This window comes from Malassezia pachydermatis, assembly GCF_001278385.1.
Source record: "Malassezia pachydermatis strain CBS 1879 chromosome Unknown scaffold1, whole genome shotgun sequence".
Lineage (NCBI taxonomy): Eukaryota > Fungi > Basidiomycota > Malasseziomycetes > Malasseziales > Malasseziaceae > Malassezia > Malassezia pachydermatis.
Window position 1 is genome coordinate 873537 of NW_017253138.1, and position 17742 is coordinate 891278.

The 17742-nt window shown below is 55.9% G+C and overlaps 8 protein-coding genes across 8 annotated transcripts; 4 read left to right on the top strand and 4 right to left on the bottom strand.

Moving 5' to 3' along the window:
* Positions 1-18: 18 nt before the first annotated feature.
* Malapachy_3372 (heat repeat-containing protein 6-like protein) lies at positions 19-1947 on the bottom strand (the record flags this gene model as incomplete). The annotated part of the gene is made up of 4 exons (XM_018137844.1): positions 19-25; positions 57-1159; positions 1187-1471; positions 1729-1947. The coding sequence occupies 4 exons, from the start codon at positions 1945-1947 to the stop codon at positions 19-21; spliced, it is 1614 nt and encodes a 537-aa protein (XP_017993997.1).
* A 124-nt stretch (positions 1948-2071) lies between these two features.
* Malapachy_3369 (long chain fatty alcohol oxidase) lies at positions 2072-4324 on the bottom strand (the record flags this gene model as incomplete). Its single annotated transcript, XM_018137841.1, has 1 exon — positions 2072-4324. One exon carries the CDS (start codon positions 4322-4324, stop codon positions 2072-2074), a length of 2253 nt encoding a protein of 750 aa, XP_017994075.1.
* Positions 4325-5822: 1498 nt separating this feature from the next.
* Malapachy_3329 (dna rna polymerase) lies at positions 5823-9686 on the top strand (the record flags this gene model as incomplete). The annotated part of the gene is made up of 1 exon (XM_018137802.1): positions 5823-9686. The coding sequence occupies one exon, from the start codon at positions 5823-5825 to the stop codon at positions 9684-9686; it is 3864 nt and encodes a 1287-aa protein (XP_017993517.1).
* A 122-nt stretch (positions 9687-9808) lies between these two features.
* Positions 9809-10169, top strand: Malapachy_3366 (fungal specific transcription; the record flags this gene model as incomplete). Its single annotated transcript, XM_018137838.1, has 2 exons — positions 9809-9943; positions 10050-10169. The coding sequence occupies 2 exons, from the start codon at positions 9809-9811 to the stop codon at positions 10167-10169; spliced, it is 255 nt and encodes an 84-aa protein (XP_017994070.1).
* A 201-nt stretch (positions 10170-10370) lies between these two features.
* Malapachy_3363 (hypothetical protein) lies at positions 10371-10914 on the top strand (the record flags this gene model as incomplete). The annotated part of the gene is made up of 3 exons (XM_018137835.1): positions 10371-10408; positions 10435-10815; positions 10848-10914. 3 exons carry the CDS (start codon positions 10371-10373, stop codon positions 10912-10914), a joined length of 486 nt encoding a protein of 161 aa, XP_017994073.1.
* An 86-nt stretch (positions 10915-11000) lies between these two features.
* On the bottom strand, positions 11001-11657 carry Malapachy_3336 (sod2-superoxide dismutase mitochondrial; the record flags this gene model as incomplete). Its single annotated transcript, XM_018137808.1, has 1 exon — positions 11001-11657. The coding sequence occupies one exon, from the start codon at positions 11655-11657 to the stop codon at positions 11001-11003; it is 657 nt and encodes a 218-aa protein (XP_017993462.1).
* Positions 11658-11823: 166 nt separating this feature from the next.
* Positions 11824-15433, top strand: Malapachy_3352 (hypothetical protein; the record flags this gene model as incomplete). The annotated part of the gene is made up of 2 exons (XM_018137824.1): positions 11824-12007; positions 12036-15433. The coding sequence occupies 2 exons, from the start codon at positions 11824-11826 to the stop codon at positions 15431-15433; spliced, it is 3582 nt and encodes a 1193-aa protein (XP_017994136.1).
* A 55-nt stretch (positions 15434-15488) lies between these two features.
* Malapachy_3344 (set domain-containing protein) lies at positions 15489-17655 on the bottom strand (the record flags this gene model as incomplete). The annotated part of the gene is made up of 3 exons (XM_018137816.1): positions 15489-15499; positions 15547-15709; positions 15739-17655. The coding sequence occupies 3 exons, from the start codon at positions 17653-17655 to the stop codon at positions 15489-15491; spliced, it is 2091 nt and encodes a 696-aa protein (XP_017994193.1).
* Positions 17656-17742: the final 87 nt, after the last annotated feature.

Below are 17742 nucleotides of genomic sequence, written 5' to 3' on the forward strand. Positions count from 1 at the left end.
CCTGCTCCACCTCTTGAGTTACATGCTGCTGCGTCGAAGGCGGCAGACGCAGCCACATCTCGGTCGTAAGCTGGACGAGGGCCTGGGCAGCAATACGACGCACTTTGAAAGTCGCATCATGCATATCGTCGGCTAGCACATCGATGATACGTGCCAGTGCTGCGCTGGGTCTTTCTTGCTCACGCTGCAAAGCACGGGCGAGGCAAGTAGCAATGTTCCAGCGCACTTTGGGTGCATGCGCCTGCGCTCCTGCTATACTGCATACACGATGTATACTGTCTTCATATACGTCCGGCGGCATGGGCTGCCACATGGCACCGATACCACGTGCACAATGTGTCACAATCCGATCATCGTCTTCCAGGGCCAGAAGCATGGCTTGCAACGCGGATGCATTCCACCCATCCATCGCCACACACTGATTCGCCAGTGTCCAAGCGGCCTGCGCACGGACAGAGATATGCGTATCTGACAAAGCTTGGCATGCTTGTTGCCATATAAACGCCATATCGTCCTGGGCCAATGGACCTAAATCACGTTCGATCCATACGCCTAGGGCTCGGATACGAGCAGCACAGACCTCTGCTGAGAGATTCGGGGTCTGAAAGAGATTCTTCATGCATCCAGACAACGAAGAAGCACCATTCTGATGCCATTGCCATTGGGTATATGCTGGCCATGCTTGTGCGACCCATACCTGCGTCTTCGCCGACTGCTCAAAGGTCCTAGCTTCGTACAAGGCTTGGTAGGCTATCATGGATGTATCAGTCCATGTTCCCTGCGCCATGCCTTCCAGTACAGCTTGCAGCATTTTATGTGCACCGTCAGAGCGCGGTGTGGACATGGAGGACGAAGCGAGGTCGTGTGTGAGGGTATCTAGGAGAACAGGCGGGAGATGCGATGTCGTCTGTGCCACAGCCTTCGCAGCAACATGCCACACATGCTCCGCTGCCGTGTCCGCCGTAGGATGATCCTGGAGCCACTGAAGAAGATCTGTCACACAAGTAGATGGCACAGGTGGCCAAAGGAGCAGAATAGCATAGGCATCGGCCATCGTATCAGCCTTTGCACACCATGATTTCATGGCAGGACGAAGCACAGAGGCATGCGATGCATGCAATGGTGAGTTTTGAGTATGGAAAACCAAGGCATGCAGGCACTGAATGTGAGCACTTCGCGTACGTACACGTAAAATGGGTATCACAGGTGCATCTGGCGCCTGGAGCCAGGCAACCAAGGCATCCCTTGTATCGCAGAGCCATGTGCCGACGCGCTCAGAACGCGACGTGAATGTCGAGGTACGCGAACGTTCACGTGCCACGGACCAGAAGGCTTCGCCATAGACAAAGAGAGATTGCAGCAATGCGCATATTTCTTCATTCCAAGGCGTTGGCACTGTGGCCAATACGCCGCGGTGTTCCCGCGAAGGCAGCAGAGAAGGCCAGTATGGCACGACCTCTTTGGGCGCATGCTATCGTCAGATGTGTATCCACGTACCTGTGCGCAGAGTGTAGTCCATGTTAGACATGCGTGTTGGTGTGCACCTGTATGGAGGGCACCTTGTACCCACCATCGAAGGGGCTTGGTCCCTGCTTGAGGCATTGTTGGCCAGCAGGCTCGCCAAAGTAGGGCGTACATATGCAGGATATGCGACGTATGGTCTGTCCATGGATGTGTATCAAGCCATGTATCCCATACAGAGGCGATGTATTCTTGAACTTTACGAACGCGAGAATGACTGCACAAGATCTGCACAATGTATTGCGCCGTGTCGATTTTCGCATCCATATCATTTGATGGCGCAAGTGCCATACGAAGAAGAAGCGTCGCGCCCCATATCTCCGGCACATCGGATGCCACCGTCTCCGGTATCTCCACGCCTAGGAGTTTAGACGTACGGCTTACCCTTACCGCATCGTCCCACCACGGCGGCGGCCGCTGGCGCATCGCAACGTGGAGGTCGACAACGTTGGGCAGTCTCGACGCGTACAAGATTTGTGTCTATGTGGAGGCAAACCTTCGACGTACAAATAGCGGCATCGGTGATATAGAGAGTACGGAGAGGAGGTCACTACAAATGCGACACGGGGATCGCAGCGGTATCGCTTGGCTGCGCCACGCCAAGATCAATAGCAATGTTGCGAGCAATGCCACGCGAAGCAGCGAGGATCGTCAGCATAGGGTTCACACCCGTCGCCTCGGGCAGAACGGAGCCATCGGCCACCCACAGGTTCTTCGCGCCACGTACGCGGCCCTTGGTGTCACAAGCGCTAGTCTTCGGGTTGGCGCCCATACGGCAAGAGCTCATTTGGTGAGCAGAACCAATGGTGGAGTGAAGCGATGTGAAGCCCATCTTGGTAATGGCTTTCTGGTACGCCACGAACGTAGGGTCATTGATATCGCCTTGCGGAGGCAGTGTTTCAAACTGGTGCGAGCCGGCGAGTAGCTTTTCTGGGACCTCCTTGTTCGGCGCAACACGCGTGCGCGGGCATTCATATACAGGCACACCCGGCTGCGACGTGACAATCGCCGAGGCACCAGCGCTCATGTGGATCTCGGTCGCACGCTTGACACCCTCAATCATGCTCTTCTCGTCAAACTTGCTGAGCTGGTAGTCCATAAGGGTACGGCCATACTTGTCCAGCCTCACACGTCCCTCATCGCGGTCACGCACAATGACAATGGCCGTGAAGGCGTGGCGGAAGCGAGACAGCAGCTTCTTGTGCTCCATCGAGCCCTGGAACGGCAGCAGCGCACTGAACAGCGAAGGTGCCGTCACCATGACCTCCACTTTGGCACCCCAGCCGTGGGGATCGACCATTTCAGCAGCGTTGGACACCGTAGTAAGAATACCACCCTCCCATGCCTTTACAGGGAAGTCGTAGAAGCCATGCACAAATGCCACTGGGTGCAGATGCAAATGGTGGCCGATCTGCTTGTTCACTTTCATTTCCGGCGTGCGCAGAAGGATAGCCGGTGTGTTGAGACTTCCTGCCGAGAGCACCACCGCCTTGGTACCACGCAGGACCACAGGCTGGCCACGTACCGAGCCCACGACACCCGTTGCTTTGCCATTGTCCATCAGGACGCGCTCCACGTCGCAGCTCAGGAGGAACTCGGCCTGGTGCTCAGCCGCATCTTGCAAGTATGTCATGACAGTGCTTTGCTTTTGACCCGAAGCACATCCGAATGTGCACTTACCACAATAGTGCGGCGAGTCGCCATTGTTCTGCGGCACGGTGTTCACAGGCTGGCCGGATCGCGTAGCGCCTAGCGCCAGTAGCGAGTTGGCTATGTTGTGCTCAATCTGGTCCGTCGTGCCCATGCGCTTGTTGCACGCATCCAAGTCCTGCGAGAACAGTGCCGAGCGATAGTACGGCACACCGAACTTGTGGGACCACGCCTTGCGCAAAAAGTAACGTGGCGCAAGCATAGCACTCCAGTTGATCGTGGAGCCGCCACCAAAGCCACTGCCAGCCAGCACAGATACACTGGCAGTGGAGGTAGGCACGAAGCCGAGGCGCTCAAACATCTGTTCTGAGCCAAAGTCCTGGCGCACAGGCATCTCGTCAGGGCGCACGTAGATGCCCTTATCGACCACAATCACTTTAAGGCCACGCTCCGCCAAGAAAGCAGCTACCACGCCACCGCCACAGCCGGAGCCGACAATAATGACATCCGCCTCCATTTCAATGGGCTTCGACGACGGCTCAGAGGGAAGTTGATCGTTGAGGAACTTGAACTCAAAGTGCGGGATCGCTTCCTGCGCTGGGTGGTTGGGCGGGGTCTTCCAATCGTCCGAAGGGCCACTTGGGTAGCCGATGGCCTCACATGCCTCGTCCATATGACGGTAGTATACGATCAAAATCAGGCCACGCAATCCCAGTTCACCGGTGCGCAGCAGCTCGATCGGGGAATTGCGCCACAGCGAGAGGAACTGGAGAATAGCTAGACGGTCAATCTCCCACACAGGACCGACACGGCCAGCAATGGGCAGGCACCCAGCACGCGTACTCAAGAGGCCCAGGACCAAGCCAAAAAGCGAGCGCAGCGAAAACGAGATCGTCTCGACCACATGCATCGCAACGAGGTTCACACCATTGGGAAGATCGCTGAACTTCATGTCTGCATAGGCCGCCAGCTTGGCTTTCTCTTCGTCCGTCAACGAGTCGGGGACCTGACTGAGGAACTGCGCCTTCTCCTCCGGCGTCATCGGTGCTACAATGGCGTCACCAATGGCGGCCAACGCCCGCTGCTGATCCTTGCTCCACAGCTCATCGGCATAGTTTCGTGTTACATCCACATAAAGTTTCTTCGGGTCCATCGCGGTTCACAATGTACGTAGTACAAGAGTAAGGTCACTCTACAAAGTGCGAGGCCAACGCAAAATGCGTTTATCCCACTCACGCAAGGCGAGGCCGAGAGCGAACGGACCGGTTTCGTGCCACCCAGGGCCACGTGAAATTGTCCTCCACGTACGCCCAGTCACGCACAAGCGTCGCTGCTGAATGGACCGTGCCCTGGCCAGGACGCCGGGTGACATACAAAGGACGCTGAAAGCCTGGTTTGTTAGTCCGGCACGAATTGTATGCACATACCATGTCCCATACCTTGCGCAATATGTGTATGCACGGAGAGACCAAGAATATCTAGAATATAGGGTATATCTTCCGGTTGAACTCGAAGCTGGGCATGCTTGGCGCGTAGTTCACGCGACAGCGATCGGGCTTGGTCGTAGGACGACCATGGCTGCATTTCCCATAAAAATACACCATGACACGATAGAGATATAGCGATACGGGCAAGAAACCGGAGAAGACCGCCATCACCGTGATGCAAGTGAATCCATTTGTTTAATGAGAGTGCCAGGACCAGATCATACTGGCCCTCTTTGAGGGGCATCTGCATCCAATCTGCGGCCATGAAATGCATGCATAAAGGAAAGGCTGGGGTATGAGGCGGTGGCAGTGGAAGAGGGCCAATCTTGGTGGCCAGAATCCGTGGGAAGTATCGCATTGCAGCGACAGATGATGAAGACGATGCATCTGGCTGTCGCTGCGACCAAGCCATGCGTAGAGATGTACGAGCTTGGTCTATAAGGACAGGGTCAATATCTACGCCAAGCACATAACTTGGAGGGGGTTGCAGCAATTCACAAAGCTCTAGCAATGGTTTCGCCGCATTGCATCCGATATCCAGAATAGTTTCCACACGAATGGGTTTGAGAGCATTGTTTTGCTGAAGCCACGCAAGAAAGGCAACAATACGCTCATCTATGCCGTCAGGCTGCGGCTCCCAGACTGTCGCTGAAGCCTGCGTGCCTTGCGCCTGACGTGCTGCTCGCGCACTACGCATGCCATAATAGTGATGGAAATTGCCATAGATGGGAGGTTCTCGCTCCTGCATCAAGGCACAACGTTGCAACTACTCTGTAGGCTCGCGATACCCCACCTCGCTCCCAAAACTATACGCGTACGTACGCCTGCTTGACAAGCGAGCGTGTGCCTATCCATATTCTGACTATGGCTTATATAATCATTGCGGAGGTCGCCTTCGCGTACAAAAAAAGTCGAGCGTCGTGTTCGCAACGTTTTTTTTCCAACGTCGTCGCCACCGCGAAGATTCGCACTACGTCTGCTAGCTTGTGGATTGTATCCCATCTGAGGTTGTTTTTCCGTGGTGGAAGGCCTTAAGTGTAATTATACCCAGCGGATATGTGGTCTTTTGCACGATGTGTACGCCGCCCACAGCTTCGTAGCATACCGCGCAACGCTTCTGCGCTGACGGCCTCTTCGAACGTGTGGCTAGACCGTGCACCGCTGATGACTAGCAGCATACTGCTTGCGAACCAAGCACAGACGGAAACAAGCTTCGAGCCCTATGTGAACCGACAAGCGTACACTCATCTGCCTACGCCTCTGCCTATGGATGTGCGTGAGCGCCATATGACTATGCGACGTCGTGGCCAGCACTTGACGGACCTGGATCCGGCAGGAGCAGAAGCACAGATGATCGGAACATCGCCAGAAAGTGTAGAAAATGCCAACATTGACGAGATTTACTTCCCACCTACGCGCACAGTGGAAACATTGGCGCTCTTCCAGGCATGTCTTTCCACTGGCCTCATTTCGCGTGCGCACAAACTTATGCAGGAGATGCGCGCGGAATCACATACGCGTATGCAAGAGCTGCATGAAGCGCGGATGATGGAAGGCGGCGACGTGGTTCATGAACGTACGCCGCTCAAGCTTTGGTCATACAATGCAATCCTTCATGCTTACTTTAGCAAAGCAGCACAGCCAGGTGCTGAGGATGTGAAGACTTGGGTCACAAATGCATGGAAGTTGTGGGAAGATATGATGAAAGAGGGCGATGTGCAGCTGGATCCACGCCCTGATGCATCGACAATTGCGACAATGGCACTAGGCATTTCACAACTACAGACGATGCATGTGTACCCACGAAATCGGCCTACCATGGTCGAGCTATTGCGCGATGCCAAAACACTAGGGATCTCGATGGACGCGATCTTTTCATCATCGGTACGCCAGTCGAGCTCTGCGCCAGCAGGTACAGAGACTGTCTCTCTCTTGCAAAATGCGACTGTGAATACACCGACTTTGCTTGCACAGTTCCGGGCGGCAGCGACCAAGCTAGGCGATGCCGACATGCAGCGTCAGCTGGATAAGGTCGATAACGTGCTGCGAGAGAGCGAGGAGACGGATCTCCCCGCAGTGGATACCACGGCGGACGAAGTGGAAGAGCTGCGCCCTGTGATGACCAAGGACCGCGTGACAGACACGATGCAGAAGCCCTTTAATTTACAGACACTGCAGGAGAGCTTGGCGACGATGAAAGATGCGAAGCGACGCTCGTCGGACCTGTATGAACGTCAACGCTGGCTTGAACATTCCGCATTGGAAGCAGCACGCAAACGTCTTGAGCATGATACTGAGAAACTACAAGAAATCGGCAAGGACGCAGGCGTTCTGCAATCCAAGACACTCCAAGGCTGGATGTGGGAATGGTACAAGAAGTTGGAGCAGTCTCTACGTGAAGATTTGGAGCGTATGAGCAGTCAGGTCAAGCGGTCGCTGACCAATTCGGTCGAATCGCAGCTGTATCCCTTTTTGAAACTCTTGCCGCCATCGAAGATGGCGATGATAGTAATCATTGAGCTCATGCGTATGCAGGGTATCAGCGGCGTCGCAGATGGTATCAAGACCACCCGTGCGTTGATCACCATCGGTAAGGCCATTGAGAGCGAGTACAGTGCGGTAATGCTCAACAGGCACCCTGAGATCTTTGTGCAAGCGCGCCATGCCCAGTCAATTCTTGGCAAGCGCAACTTGATCGATCTGGCTGTGCGTCGCGACTTGAAAGTCTGGCAGGAAAAGTGCCAGGATGAGAACCTGGAGATGAACATTCCTAAATGGACGCAGATCATTCGTGCGCGTGTGGGCAGTTACCTTGTGCACCAGCTACTCGAAGTGGCCACGATCAAGCGTCAGGCGTACGATCGTGATGGCGAGCTGTGGGAAGAAGAGCAGCCGGCCTTTTATTCGGCGTACGAGTATATCCAGGGCAAGAAGCTGGGTGTCATTCGTCTCAACGAGGTGATCTCACAGCGTCTTGATAAGGAATCTGTGCGCGAGACCCTTCACCCACGTCATTTGCCCATGTTAGTCCCACCGCGTCCCTGGCTTACGCACGACTCCGGTGGCTACTTTTCAGTGAAAACCAGTGCGATGCGGTACAAGGACTCGGTGGAGCAGAGCTCGTACCTCCGTGCTGCATCAGAGAATAATGGGTTGGAAGTGGTTTTGGCCGGTCTGGATGTGCTGGGCAATACGGCTTGGAATGTGAACCGCGCTGTGTTTGACGTTGTGGTGCAGGTATGGAATTCGGGCGAGGCTTTGGCCGATCTCCCGCCCGCCGAGATGACAGACCCCGAACCAGAACGACCGCCGCCGGATGATATCAAGGCGAAAGGTATTTACCTCCAGCGCCTCCGTCAGTGGAACTCGATTCGCGCTGGCAACCATTCGCAACGCTGTGATATCAATTACAAGCTGGAAATTGCGCGCAGTTTCCTCAACGAGAAATTCTATTTCCCCCACAATATGGACTTCCGTGGACGTGCATACCCCATTCCCCCCCACTTGAATCACATTGGCAACGATTTGTGTCGTGGCCTGCTCAAGTTTGCGGAGGCCAAGCCCCTGGGGGTAATGGGTCTCCGCTGGCTGCATATCCATCTGGCCAACGTGTTTGGTTATGACAAGGCGAGCTTTGCTGAGCGTGAGCAATTTGCCAAGGACCATGCTGAGGACATCATCGATTCCGCGACTCATCCACTGGACGGTCAGCGCTGGTGGATGAAGGCCGATGATCCATGGCAGTGTCTCGCTACGTGCATGGAATTGCATCAGGCGTGGCAGTACCCAGAAGGCCCCGAAGCGTTCCCATCGCAGTTACCTGTCCACCAAGATGGTACCTGCAATGGTCTGCAGCATTATGCTGCGCTAGGTGGTGATTTGCAGGGTGCCAAACAAGTCAACCTGCGTGGCGGTGACCGTCCCGCGGATGTGTATACTGGTGTGGCAGAACTGGTCATTGAGCAGCTGAACCAACGTGCTGCTAAAGGCGATGCTACCGCGCAATTGCTCCAAGGCAAGGTCACTCGTAAAGTCGTGAAGCAGACGGTCATGACCACCGTATACGGCGTAACGTTCATCGGAGCAAAGAACCAAGTCATGCGCCAGCTGGTGGATCGTGGTGATATCCCCGCCGAAGAAGTATGGAGCACTGCATCCTACCTAGCCAAAGTGATCATGGACTGTATTGGAAACTTGTTCTCTGGTGCCAACATGATCCAAGAATGGCTGACAGTGAGTGCACGTCTCATTGCCAAGAGTATTCCGCCAGAACGCATCAAGCCGGCGCAGCTCACAGATGAGAAGAAGGCTGGCCGCGGCGAGAAGACTACACGCCGCAGCGCCAGCGCCTCAACGCGTGAAGGCCGTGAGCAAATGACCTCAGTGATCTGGACAAGTGCATTGGGTCTACCTGTTGTTCAGCCGTACCGCAAAATCAAAAAGCACCAAATTACTACCGCTGTCCAATCTGTGTACATTCGCGACCCGAACCAGAACTTCGAGGTCAACCCATCGAAGCAAGCATCCGCATTCCCACCCAACTTTATCCATTCATTGGATGCGTCACACATGTTTTTGACGGCGTTGGAGTGTCATTCAGCTGGCTTGGTATTTGCAAGTGTGCATGACAGCTACTGGACACATGCGTGTGACATTGATACCATGAGCGATATTATTCGCGATACGTTTGTGCGCTTGCACTCACAGGATATTTTGGTTCGTCTTCGCGATGAATTCCTTCAGCGCTACAAGGGATACAAAGTCCCTGCCTCGTCGCTGGTCAATGGTGCGAAGATTCGGTACGAGCCACGTACAGAGGAGGACGAGAATGACGAAGACGACGAGGATATGTCGAATGAAATGGAGGAGGATAACTTCTCTATGGAGGACACGCCTTTCATTCTGCGCCGTCCCAGCGAACCTGATAGCCAAGGCTTTTACGATTTGGCGGACTTGCTTCCCCCCATCCCGAAAAAGGGCAGCTTTGATGTGAGCGAAATCAAGCGCTCTCTGTACTTCTTCAGTTAGTTCATGTAGGAGGCCATGTGTCTATGATGTCAACCATGTGATTGGTGAAAAATCGGCCACCTCCACGTCTTTTCTCCTCCCCACGCCGAGACGGACAGCTACCAGGGAAAAGGAGCGAAGCTATGTCGTCCTCAGCAGAAAAGCAGGCCCCTTTGTCGCTGCCATCCAACGACCCAGAAGCTGTCCAAGCCACAACAGCATCGCTTGCGGCGGATGGCTCACATACGATTAAATTCGATCAGTTGGGACCGCTTGTGGTACGTATGCCTATGTGTTACTCATTGGTGCAGGTCAACACCGACGGCGTAGGTACCCTATCAAAATCTATGACATGAGGCTGACCTTTTTTCTTCTTATGGACAGACATTGTCTCGCGTGCCTAATTGGCAAGACATGACAGACGTTGAAAAGGAGCGGACAATGCGCGTGCTGAACAAACGCAACCAAAAACGCCTACAAGCGCTTCGTGAAGAAGCATCATAGTCATATATAGGTTCTACCAGGCTTGGACATCGTGCACGGTGCTGTACCTTGGACAGAGAGCACGACACGAGCCTTTGGAGGGGCAGCGGGTTGTGTCGATAGATCCCATATTTGGGGATGTAAGCAGGTACGTGAGCCTTGCGCGTTGGTGGGTGGAGCCACACACAACACGCCGACCTACCACAGGCACAGCGGAACGCGATGTACCGCGCGGCGTTTGTGGAAACGCCGGCTATCCGGTAGGTACCTGTACCACTAACGCAAGGATGAAATGGTTCATGGAAATGGTCGACAGGGAGGACGCAGCGTCGAAGACTCGCGGTTCGGGAGATATGGACGTATCGCAGTCCCAAAGCAGCGACGTGTATAGGCAGCAACGCAGCATCCCGCCATCGCCTGCTATGCCAACCAAAGCGCGTATGCGCTACGATAACCAGGAGTTCCAGACTACATGGGGCCTGGGTGAATCCTCGTCGATCCTTCCGCTGCCGTTGGAGACGGAAATCAACGCACGGCCGAGCCAGACGTTCCCAGGTCTCGAAACTGTGGATGAGGCAGAGAGATCGCTTCGCAACTCTCAAACAAGTACATTACAGCCCGAAGAGCCACGTGTTCTTCGTTTTGACGAGGATCAGCGGCTTGTTAGGTACGTCTACTGCCCATGTCTTACCGAGCTAGTCGCCCAGTGTCGGATCTCCCCGCCCGTGAATCGATCATTTCTACACGGCGCGCTCCTGTAAACTAGTATATGTCGTGTATGTGCAAAACTAGACAGTATATCTATAGCACATTCAGTAAGCCAGATATCTGTGTTTATAAGAGAGCTGTCCTTTACTTCCGCGAGGCCTTCATGCGCTCCTCCGCCTTCTCGAAGTTGATCACCTCCCAAATCTTCTTAAAGTAGGTCGCCTTGTCGTTCTTGTATTGCAGATAGTAGGCGTGCTCCCAGGCATCAATGCCGATGAGAGGGATGTGCGAGATAAGCGGGTCCTGGTTGGCCGTCGTGACAATGGCGAGCCTGTCAGCCGCGGCGTCATAGCCGAGCCAACCCCAGCCACTGCCCTGAATGCCAGCGAGAGCGGCGTTGAACTGGGTCTTGAGTTCCTCCAGACTGCCAAAGTCACGTTCAATGGCCGAGCGGAGGATACCGCTGTCGAGCTGACCGCCACCCTGCGAGGTCGGGGCCAAGTTCTGCCAGAACAGCGTGTGGTTGATGTGGCCACCGCCGTTGAAGTTCAGCGCACGCTGCGTAGCGATCGCCGTCTTGACATCGCCCTTCGCAGTAGCGTCAGCCATATGCTGCTCGGCGTGGTTGAGGTTGTTCACATAGGTCTGGTGGTGCTTCGAGTGGTGCACCTCCATGATTTCACCAGCAATAGCCGGCTCCAATGCACCGTACGAGTACGGCAGGTCAGGGAGCGTATGCTTGGCACGCACACCCATGCGGGCAGCGGAGGTAGCAGTGCGACGCGAAACAAAAGCAAACATCGTAATCAAAGTGGTGGTGAAGAGGAAACTCCAGTAGCACGGGCAGTCCCTTATTCCGCACAGACCGACCGAGCGTGACTTAGAAGCGGTGTCTTTCGGGATTTTACGTCAGCCAAGTTGTCACGCTGACAAATGAGTCTCCACGCACGTTAACTGGTTCCTTCTTATGGCCACCGAGATCCACGCGCTCGTGCAGGCGGACGCGCGGCGCGAGCAGCTGCAGCACCATGTCGAAACGGCCTGTGCGCAGCTTGGTTCCGTGCATGCCGATGAGCGTGAGAAGGCGTCTTCAACGCTGCTCTCTTTGGGAAGCTCGCCGACTGTGGTGGACGATACGTGTTTCCTGTTAGGTACGTTGCCAAGCACACTGACCCAAAGCTTCGTCACGCGACGATACAGCGCACTTTCACGTCCTTGGTGCACTACTTCAGGCACTTCCGCGGATTGATGTGGACGACGCTAGTCGTGCCGCGCCTTCGCTGATTTCTGTACGAGACTGGCTCATCCAGTCGGCCATGGCGCGCACTGAAGCAGCGTACGCGGGAGGACGTGCCTGGCCGGCGTATGTACGTACGCGGCACTACCGTGTGGTTGTCCTCTTAACACTCCGTATCGCTGGGCAGCATAGGCGGGGGGATCCTTCGCCACTCTTGCAGCTGGGTACACACCTTGTGCAGATGTGTCAAAGCAGTGACGTACCGCAGTGGGTCGGTGTAGCGCTAGCTGCGCTCCTGCTAGAGGAATTGCAGGCGCGCACAGCGTTGTCAGAAGATGGTGTGCCTACTATGCAACTCGGGCTACGTGTGGACGAAGTACTATGGTGCCATGCCTTGGTGGAGACACAGATCTTGCCGACGCTACTTCCTGCCTTGCTCCATGTATTGCATACAGCCACGGAGCGTGTACAGCATGCTTCGAATGAGCAGGCCTCCTTTGCCTTAGATCTATGTCACGCGGTATCGCAGGCCGTCAAAGAAGCAACACACTGGCGCAGTATCCCCATCGCAGCCGTACGTGACGACGCTACCGTCGCTGCATGGACGCCTGAGCAAGTATGGCAGAGTGTCGAGGGGCTAGCTCTTGGTAATGTGGACGATGTGCGATCGCCTCTCTCTACCGTTTTGGCGCCGATCCTCCACAGTCCCGACTTGCCGCCGCTGCTGGGCACCACCGGCCGCCTAGCCCAGACTATCGCTGCGGATGTGCCTTCGCATGCTTGGGCTGCCCATCAAATTGCGCAGAATGTCCATGCGTCCATGCAAGCCATGGCGCTGTACGTCGAGCCTAACGGTAGCACCGAGTCTGCGTGGAAAGCGCAGCGCGTCGCGCTCTTTGCCCAGCTGGATTTGGACCTCCAAGCGATGGCGCCTCGCTTATCGCAGGTCGACACTGACTCCCTTGCTGTGCTGCAACGCATCACGCACATATATACCCGACTTTTGCAGGGCAAGAGCGCTTTGGTCTTGCTGCATGGTGCCATGGATCCCGCAGCGCTCCTGCAAACACTAGCGCGTGTCTCTGCGACGTGTTATCACATTGCCTTTGCACTCGTCCCATCCATGAACGATGCCGAGGCTACGGCCGCAAGTGATATGGCTGTGGAAGAAGCATTAGGACTGTGGCGCTCGCTTTTAGCCGAGCTGCCTAACACCGACAAAGCTGGCTTGTATGGCTCTATTTGTGAGCAAGTTGTTTTGCCGTACCAGACTGGGCGTCTGCAAGCTGCTGCCACGAGTGCGGAGACGGACGATGAAGAAATGGGCGAGGAGCAGGGCCGTGATGTTGATGTCTACGATGAACAGCTCACGATGTATGCGGCATTGGCCCGACCGCAGCTCGACCGTGTCCTGCCCGCTCTTGCCGCCTTGAAGCCCGCTATGGAAGGTACGGCCATTGCTCCGGCCGTATGGGAGCAATGGCACTGGCTCGCCCTGCTCCTTGGCCATATCCTAGCCGACCCGGCGTCGCGCGAGTGCGTAACAGCGCCAGAAGCCATCCAGCACGCATCGCACGAGACCAAGACCCACGTTTGGATGTCCATTCATACGTACTGGACATTACTGCAATCCCTTGTCCCGCAGCATCCTATGACGGCGATGCCAGCCAGTCCGCAAACGGTCGAGTCGCTTCTGTGGCTCGTGGCGCGATGGGTGCCAACGTACCTGTTCAACGAGATCAGTCCTTTGGTGGGGGACGATGGCGAGCATATGCTAGACGCCATGATTGCATGTATGTACGACCTAATTACCTCTTGGAAGTCGGAAGAGGGCGTGATGATGAGTATGGCGCACGTATGGGAGGCATGGACGTACACACCAGGTGTCATGACACGTCTTCTCGCCAAGCCTGCGGTCTTAGCACTGGTCCGTGAGACGCTTCAGACGCTCGAGACGCTTCCTGCGGCCTCGCAAGTGCCATTGTTACGCGCATTGGTGCGCTGTGTCGATGCAGCGCGTGATTCGGCCACGGCGTCCGCGTCAGAGACACGCGCCGCATACTATCCGCTGCTCCTCGAGGCTGCGCAGGCGCGTATGGAGGCAGCCGCGCATGCACCGGCCGTCACGATGCAAACCGCATTGGGATTGTGGGAGGCTATGGCCGCCGCCGCCGATCCTCAGGTGAGTGGGCAAGTGCATACGCATATGCTTGCACGTATGTCGGCCATAGTCGATCTTGCGCAAGCGCAGGGAGGCCAGGCCGATGTGCAAATGGCTGCCTTGCAAGCGACGCAGGCTCTCCTCCAAGCATGGCCGGAGCTCGCTGACGCGGCCTCGTGGCTGACCACCGTGTCGTCCAGCACAGCCGCCCTGTTGCAGGTTGTGCCCCCCACCTTGCTGTCGTTGCCACGTGGCCGCGGCGTCGATGCGACGGTGGAAGAGCTTCTGATCGCGTACCTGAGTGTGGTCACAGAGCTACTGCAAGCAGGGACGAACGTATCGCCTGATGTGCCTACGCACGATGCACAGCACCCAACTACTTGCAGTGTGCAAGCCTTTGTCGCTATAGCGCCGATCCTTGATGTGGATATGCTGCGTGTGCCTCGTGTACGTGACGCAGTAGCGCGTCTGTTGCACATTTTGCTGTTGGTCGCCCAGCCTGTCTTGCTGGCCTCGACAGCGAATGCGGCCATGGCGGCATGGGGTCCCACGCCGTACGATGGCCAGACGGCCTCTGTGCTGACCTACCCAGGCGCCTCACTGTGCCCTCTCCATATGGTGTTGCGTGGCGCTGTGTATGTCATGGGCACGGCCGATACATTGACCGAGACGTCTGCAGGGAATGTCGCGCAAGCACTAGGTTATCTTGCTGAAGCGTTACCAGAGCTTCCAGCGAGCGCCCAGGCTGCGTTGGTCCAGCATCTCATCGATAGCGTGGCATGCGATATTCTCTGTGCCCTGCTCCTTCGTCCGCTGCACAAGCCGATGCTTACGCCACTGTTGCTTGCGCTACGCAAAATCACCTTGGCTCGGATGGACGCTGCGCAGCTGGGTGGACAGGCGACCTTCCTGTCGTTTATCGCGGAGCACTTGACACACATGGATCTGCCATCGAGCGGTAGCGACGCTCAGCCACGCCTTCGTGCCGAGTACAGTGCCGCCGCAGAGCACATTTTGCAAACGATCCTAACAAGCCGCGCGCCCGCTTCGCCAGCGCACTCCGTGCCGGCCATCGCTGCGCGTATGCAAGTCAAGGCAGAGATGACTGCTGCCGTGGGCCTCAATCGCCTCCTACGGCCGTACATCTGGCGGACTCGAAGCACATTGATCCTTTGCTAATTACGACTCGTCGTCTACGGGCGAAGACATCTTCAAGTCGACAGAATCGTCCATGCTAGTATTCAGCTGCATGGACAAATCCATGCTGGTATCAGCCTGGCCATGTGGCTTACTACTCCGATGTCGCAGTAGCTTTTTAATGTACTCATGCGCAAATAGCTTCATCTTCTTGCGTTTTTCTTCACTTAGCTCTTCGAGCCCAATTTGCCCGTCCGGCAAGCGCGGCGGCCACGTTTTGGGATGCCGCTTTTCTTTATCACAGAGCACCTGCGTCAACTGAAGGTAAGTTATGCCACTGTACATACATCTTTCGCGTAGCGCTTGAACCGATCACGGTCCAGCTGGTCCTTCACTTTGGACATTTGCTTGACGACCAAGGCGCCGACCAGCTTGGCCAGGCGGTGCTCCAGCGCGGCCATATCGACCTCGTCCGACTTGGCACGTTTCTCAGGCCGATCGTGCGAGGCCGACGACGTCTTGTGCTTTTTCGAGGGACGAGCCGACGACGTGCGTGCGTCTGCTGCTGCACTAGCGGCAGCGGCAGCGGCGGCAGCCTCTTCCAACGCTCTTTGCCGCGCCTCGTTTTCCTCGTTGGCACGCCGAATGATGTCTTCAATGGACTGCGTTGGCTTGGGTTTCGGCACCTCCTTGGCCTCGCTCTTTTTCGATTCAGTACGTCGCATTGTCGGCTGAGACGACGCAGTGTCTTCTTGCGCTCGGTACGCCAGCAGTGCACGACGCAACGACTCTGTGTCCTCCGCAGAAGGCGTCTCACCCGCCTGGAGAGCCGTCGCAGCCACAGCCCGACGCAGCATCGCCAACGTCGTGGAATCGTCTGCATTTGTCTCCACACCATCTCGCCGAGCAATGCGGAAGGTTGCCGGCAGCGCATCCCACTGAGTCATCAGGCGGTGCGCATGCGACTGGTTCGCACCATCCTGCTCCGCTACTTTACGCACTTGCTCCCACACTCCTGCATCCATCACTTTATCGCGCGCAAGAAGAGGCCATTTCTCCAAGCACTGCAAGCACAGTGAGACCAGCTCCTGGTCATCAGCCCATTCATCCAAAATGCCTGCCATGACAACGAAGCCATGCATCTTGACGAGGATCTTTTGCACATGCACGTCTTCGGTGAGCTGCACACGCGTAAGAAGCATGTTGACCATCTTGCGATTCGTCGTCGCATCGCGAATGGCCGTCATAACACGCGCACAATCGTCCACGTCCAACGCGTGCAGCACAGGATGAAAGTCCTCGTCTAGAATCTTAGAGCGCTTGCCACGCGGCAACGATGCACGAAGGGCAGCCACTTGATCAGCAATGCCGAGTGCTGCAATGAACCGATCGTCCATCGTAACGATATCTGTCTGTGTACGTCCACCCAGCGTACCGACACAGTTGGGCTCGCCACAGTAGCAAGGCTGAGGATCGTTGCCATACCGATCGACGTTGTAATTAAACGTAAGTTCCTCGCCCGCGAGGATCGGCCGCTTCGCAAAGATGCCCATACGCACATGCCGTCCTACATGCCATTTGCTCACGTAGCAGTTGGGATTGCAGCTGTGGTTGATGAAACGCGAGCGAGAGCCGCGCTTCGTCGCGTCAATGTACTCGTCACGCTGTAGCATCATGAAGTAGAAATGCTCAATATGCTCCTCCTTGTACTGCACCATGCGCCGCATAAAGGTATCGTGATGAATCACTTCACCAATATACTCGTACACAAAATCGTCTCGTGCCAGAGGTGCCATTGCACGCAACCCAAACCCCTTTTTCTCGGTTTGGACAATGTCCACTTTGGCGTACGCATGCTGCTGGAATCGCTGGTTGGCGCACTCCTTGCCACAGCGACATGCATCTGGCAAGCACTCAACTTGCGTCAAACGATTGATGCACCCAGATTCATCTGTGCAGGCAAAGGCGGCGCCATGGTCCAACGAGCACTCACACGACGGGTCGTCTTGGCCACGTGTACGCCCAATCCGCGAGGTTTGGTATTCACAGTCAGGGATCTCTGCAAATGTCGCGAGAGCTTGCTCTTCAGCCTTCGGCAGGTCCAAAATGAGCTTGGGCGGGGGTGGGGCAGCGCGACCAGAACGCTTCGCTGGCGACGTGGAGCCTGACGTCTCGGAGGGCCTCGACGGACTCGCCGAGGCTACCGACACCTCGTCGTCGGACAACCCCGACGCGTGGTCCGACTCAGACTTGCGTGTGCTCATTCCCTCACACGCGCCACCTACGGCCGGTCACTGTATGGCGCAGTGAGGCCAAAGCAAGGAAAAGAAGCCTTGGGGGTGGCTGCCATC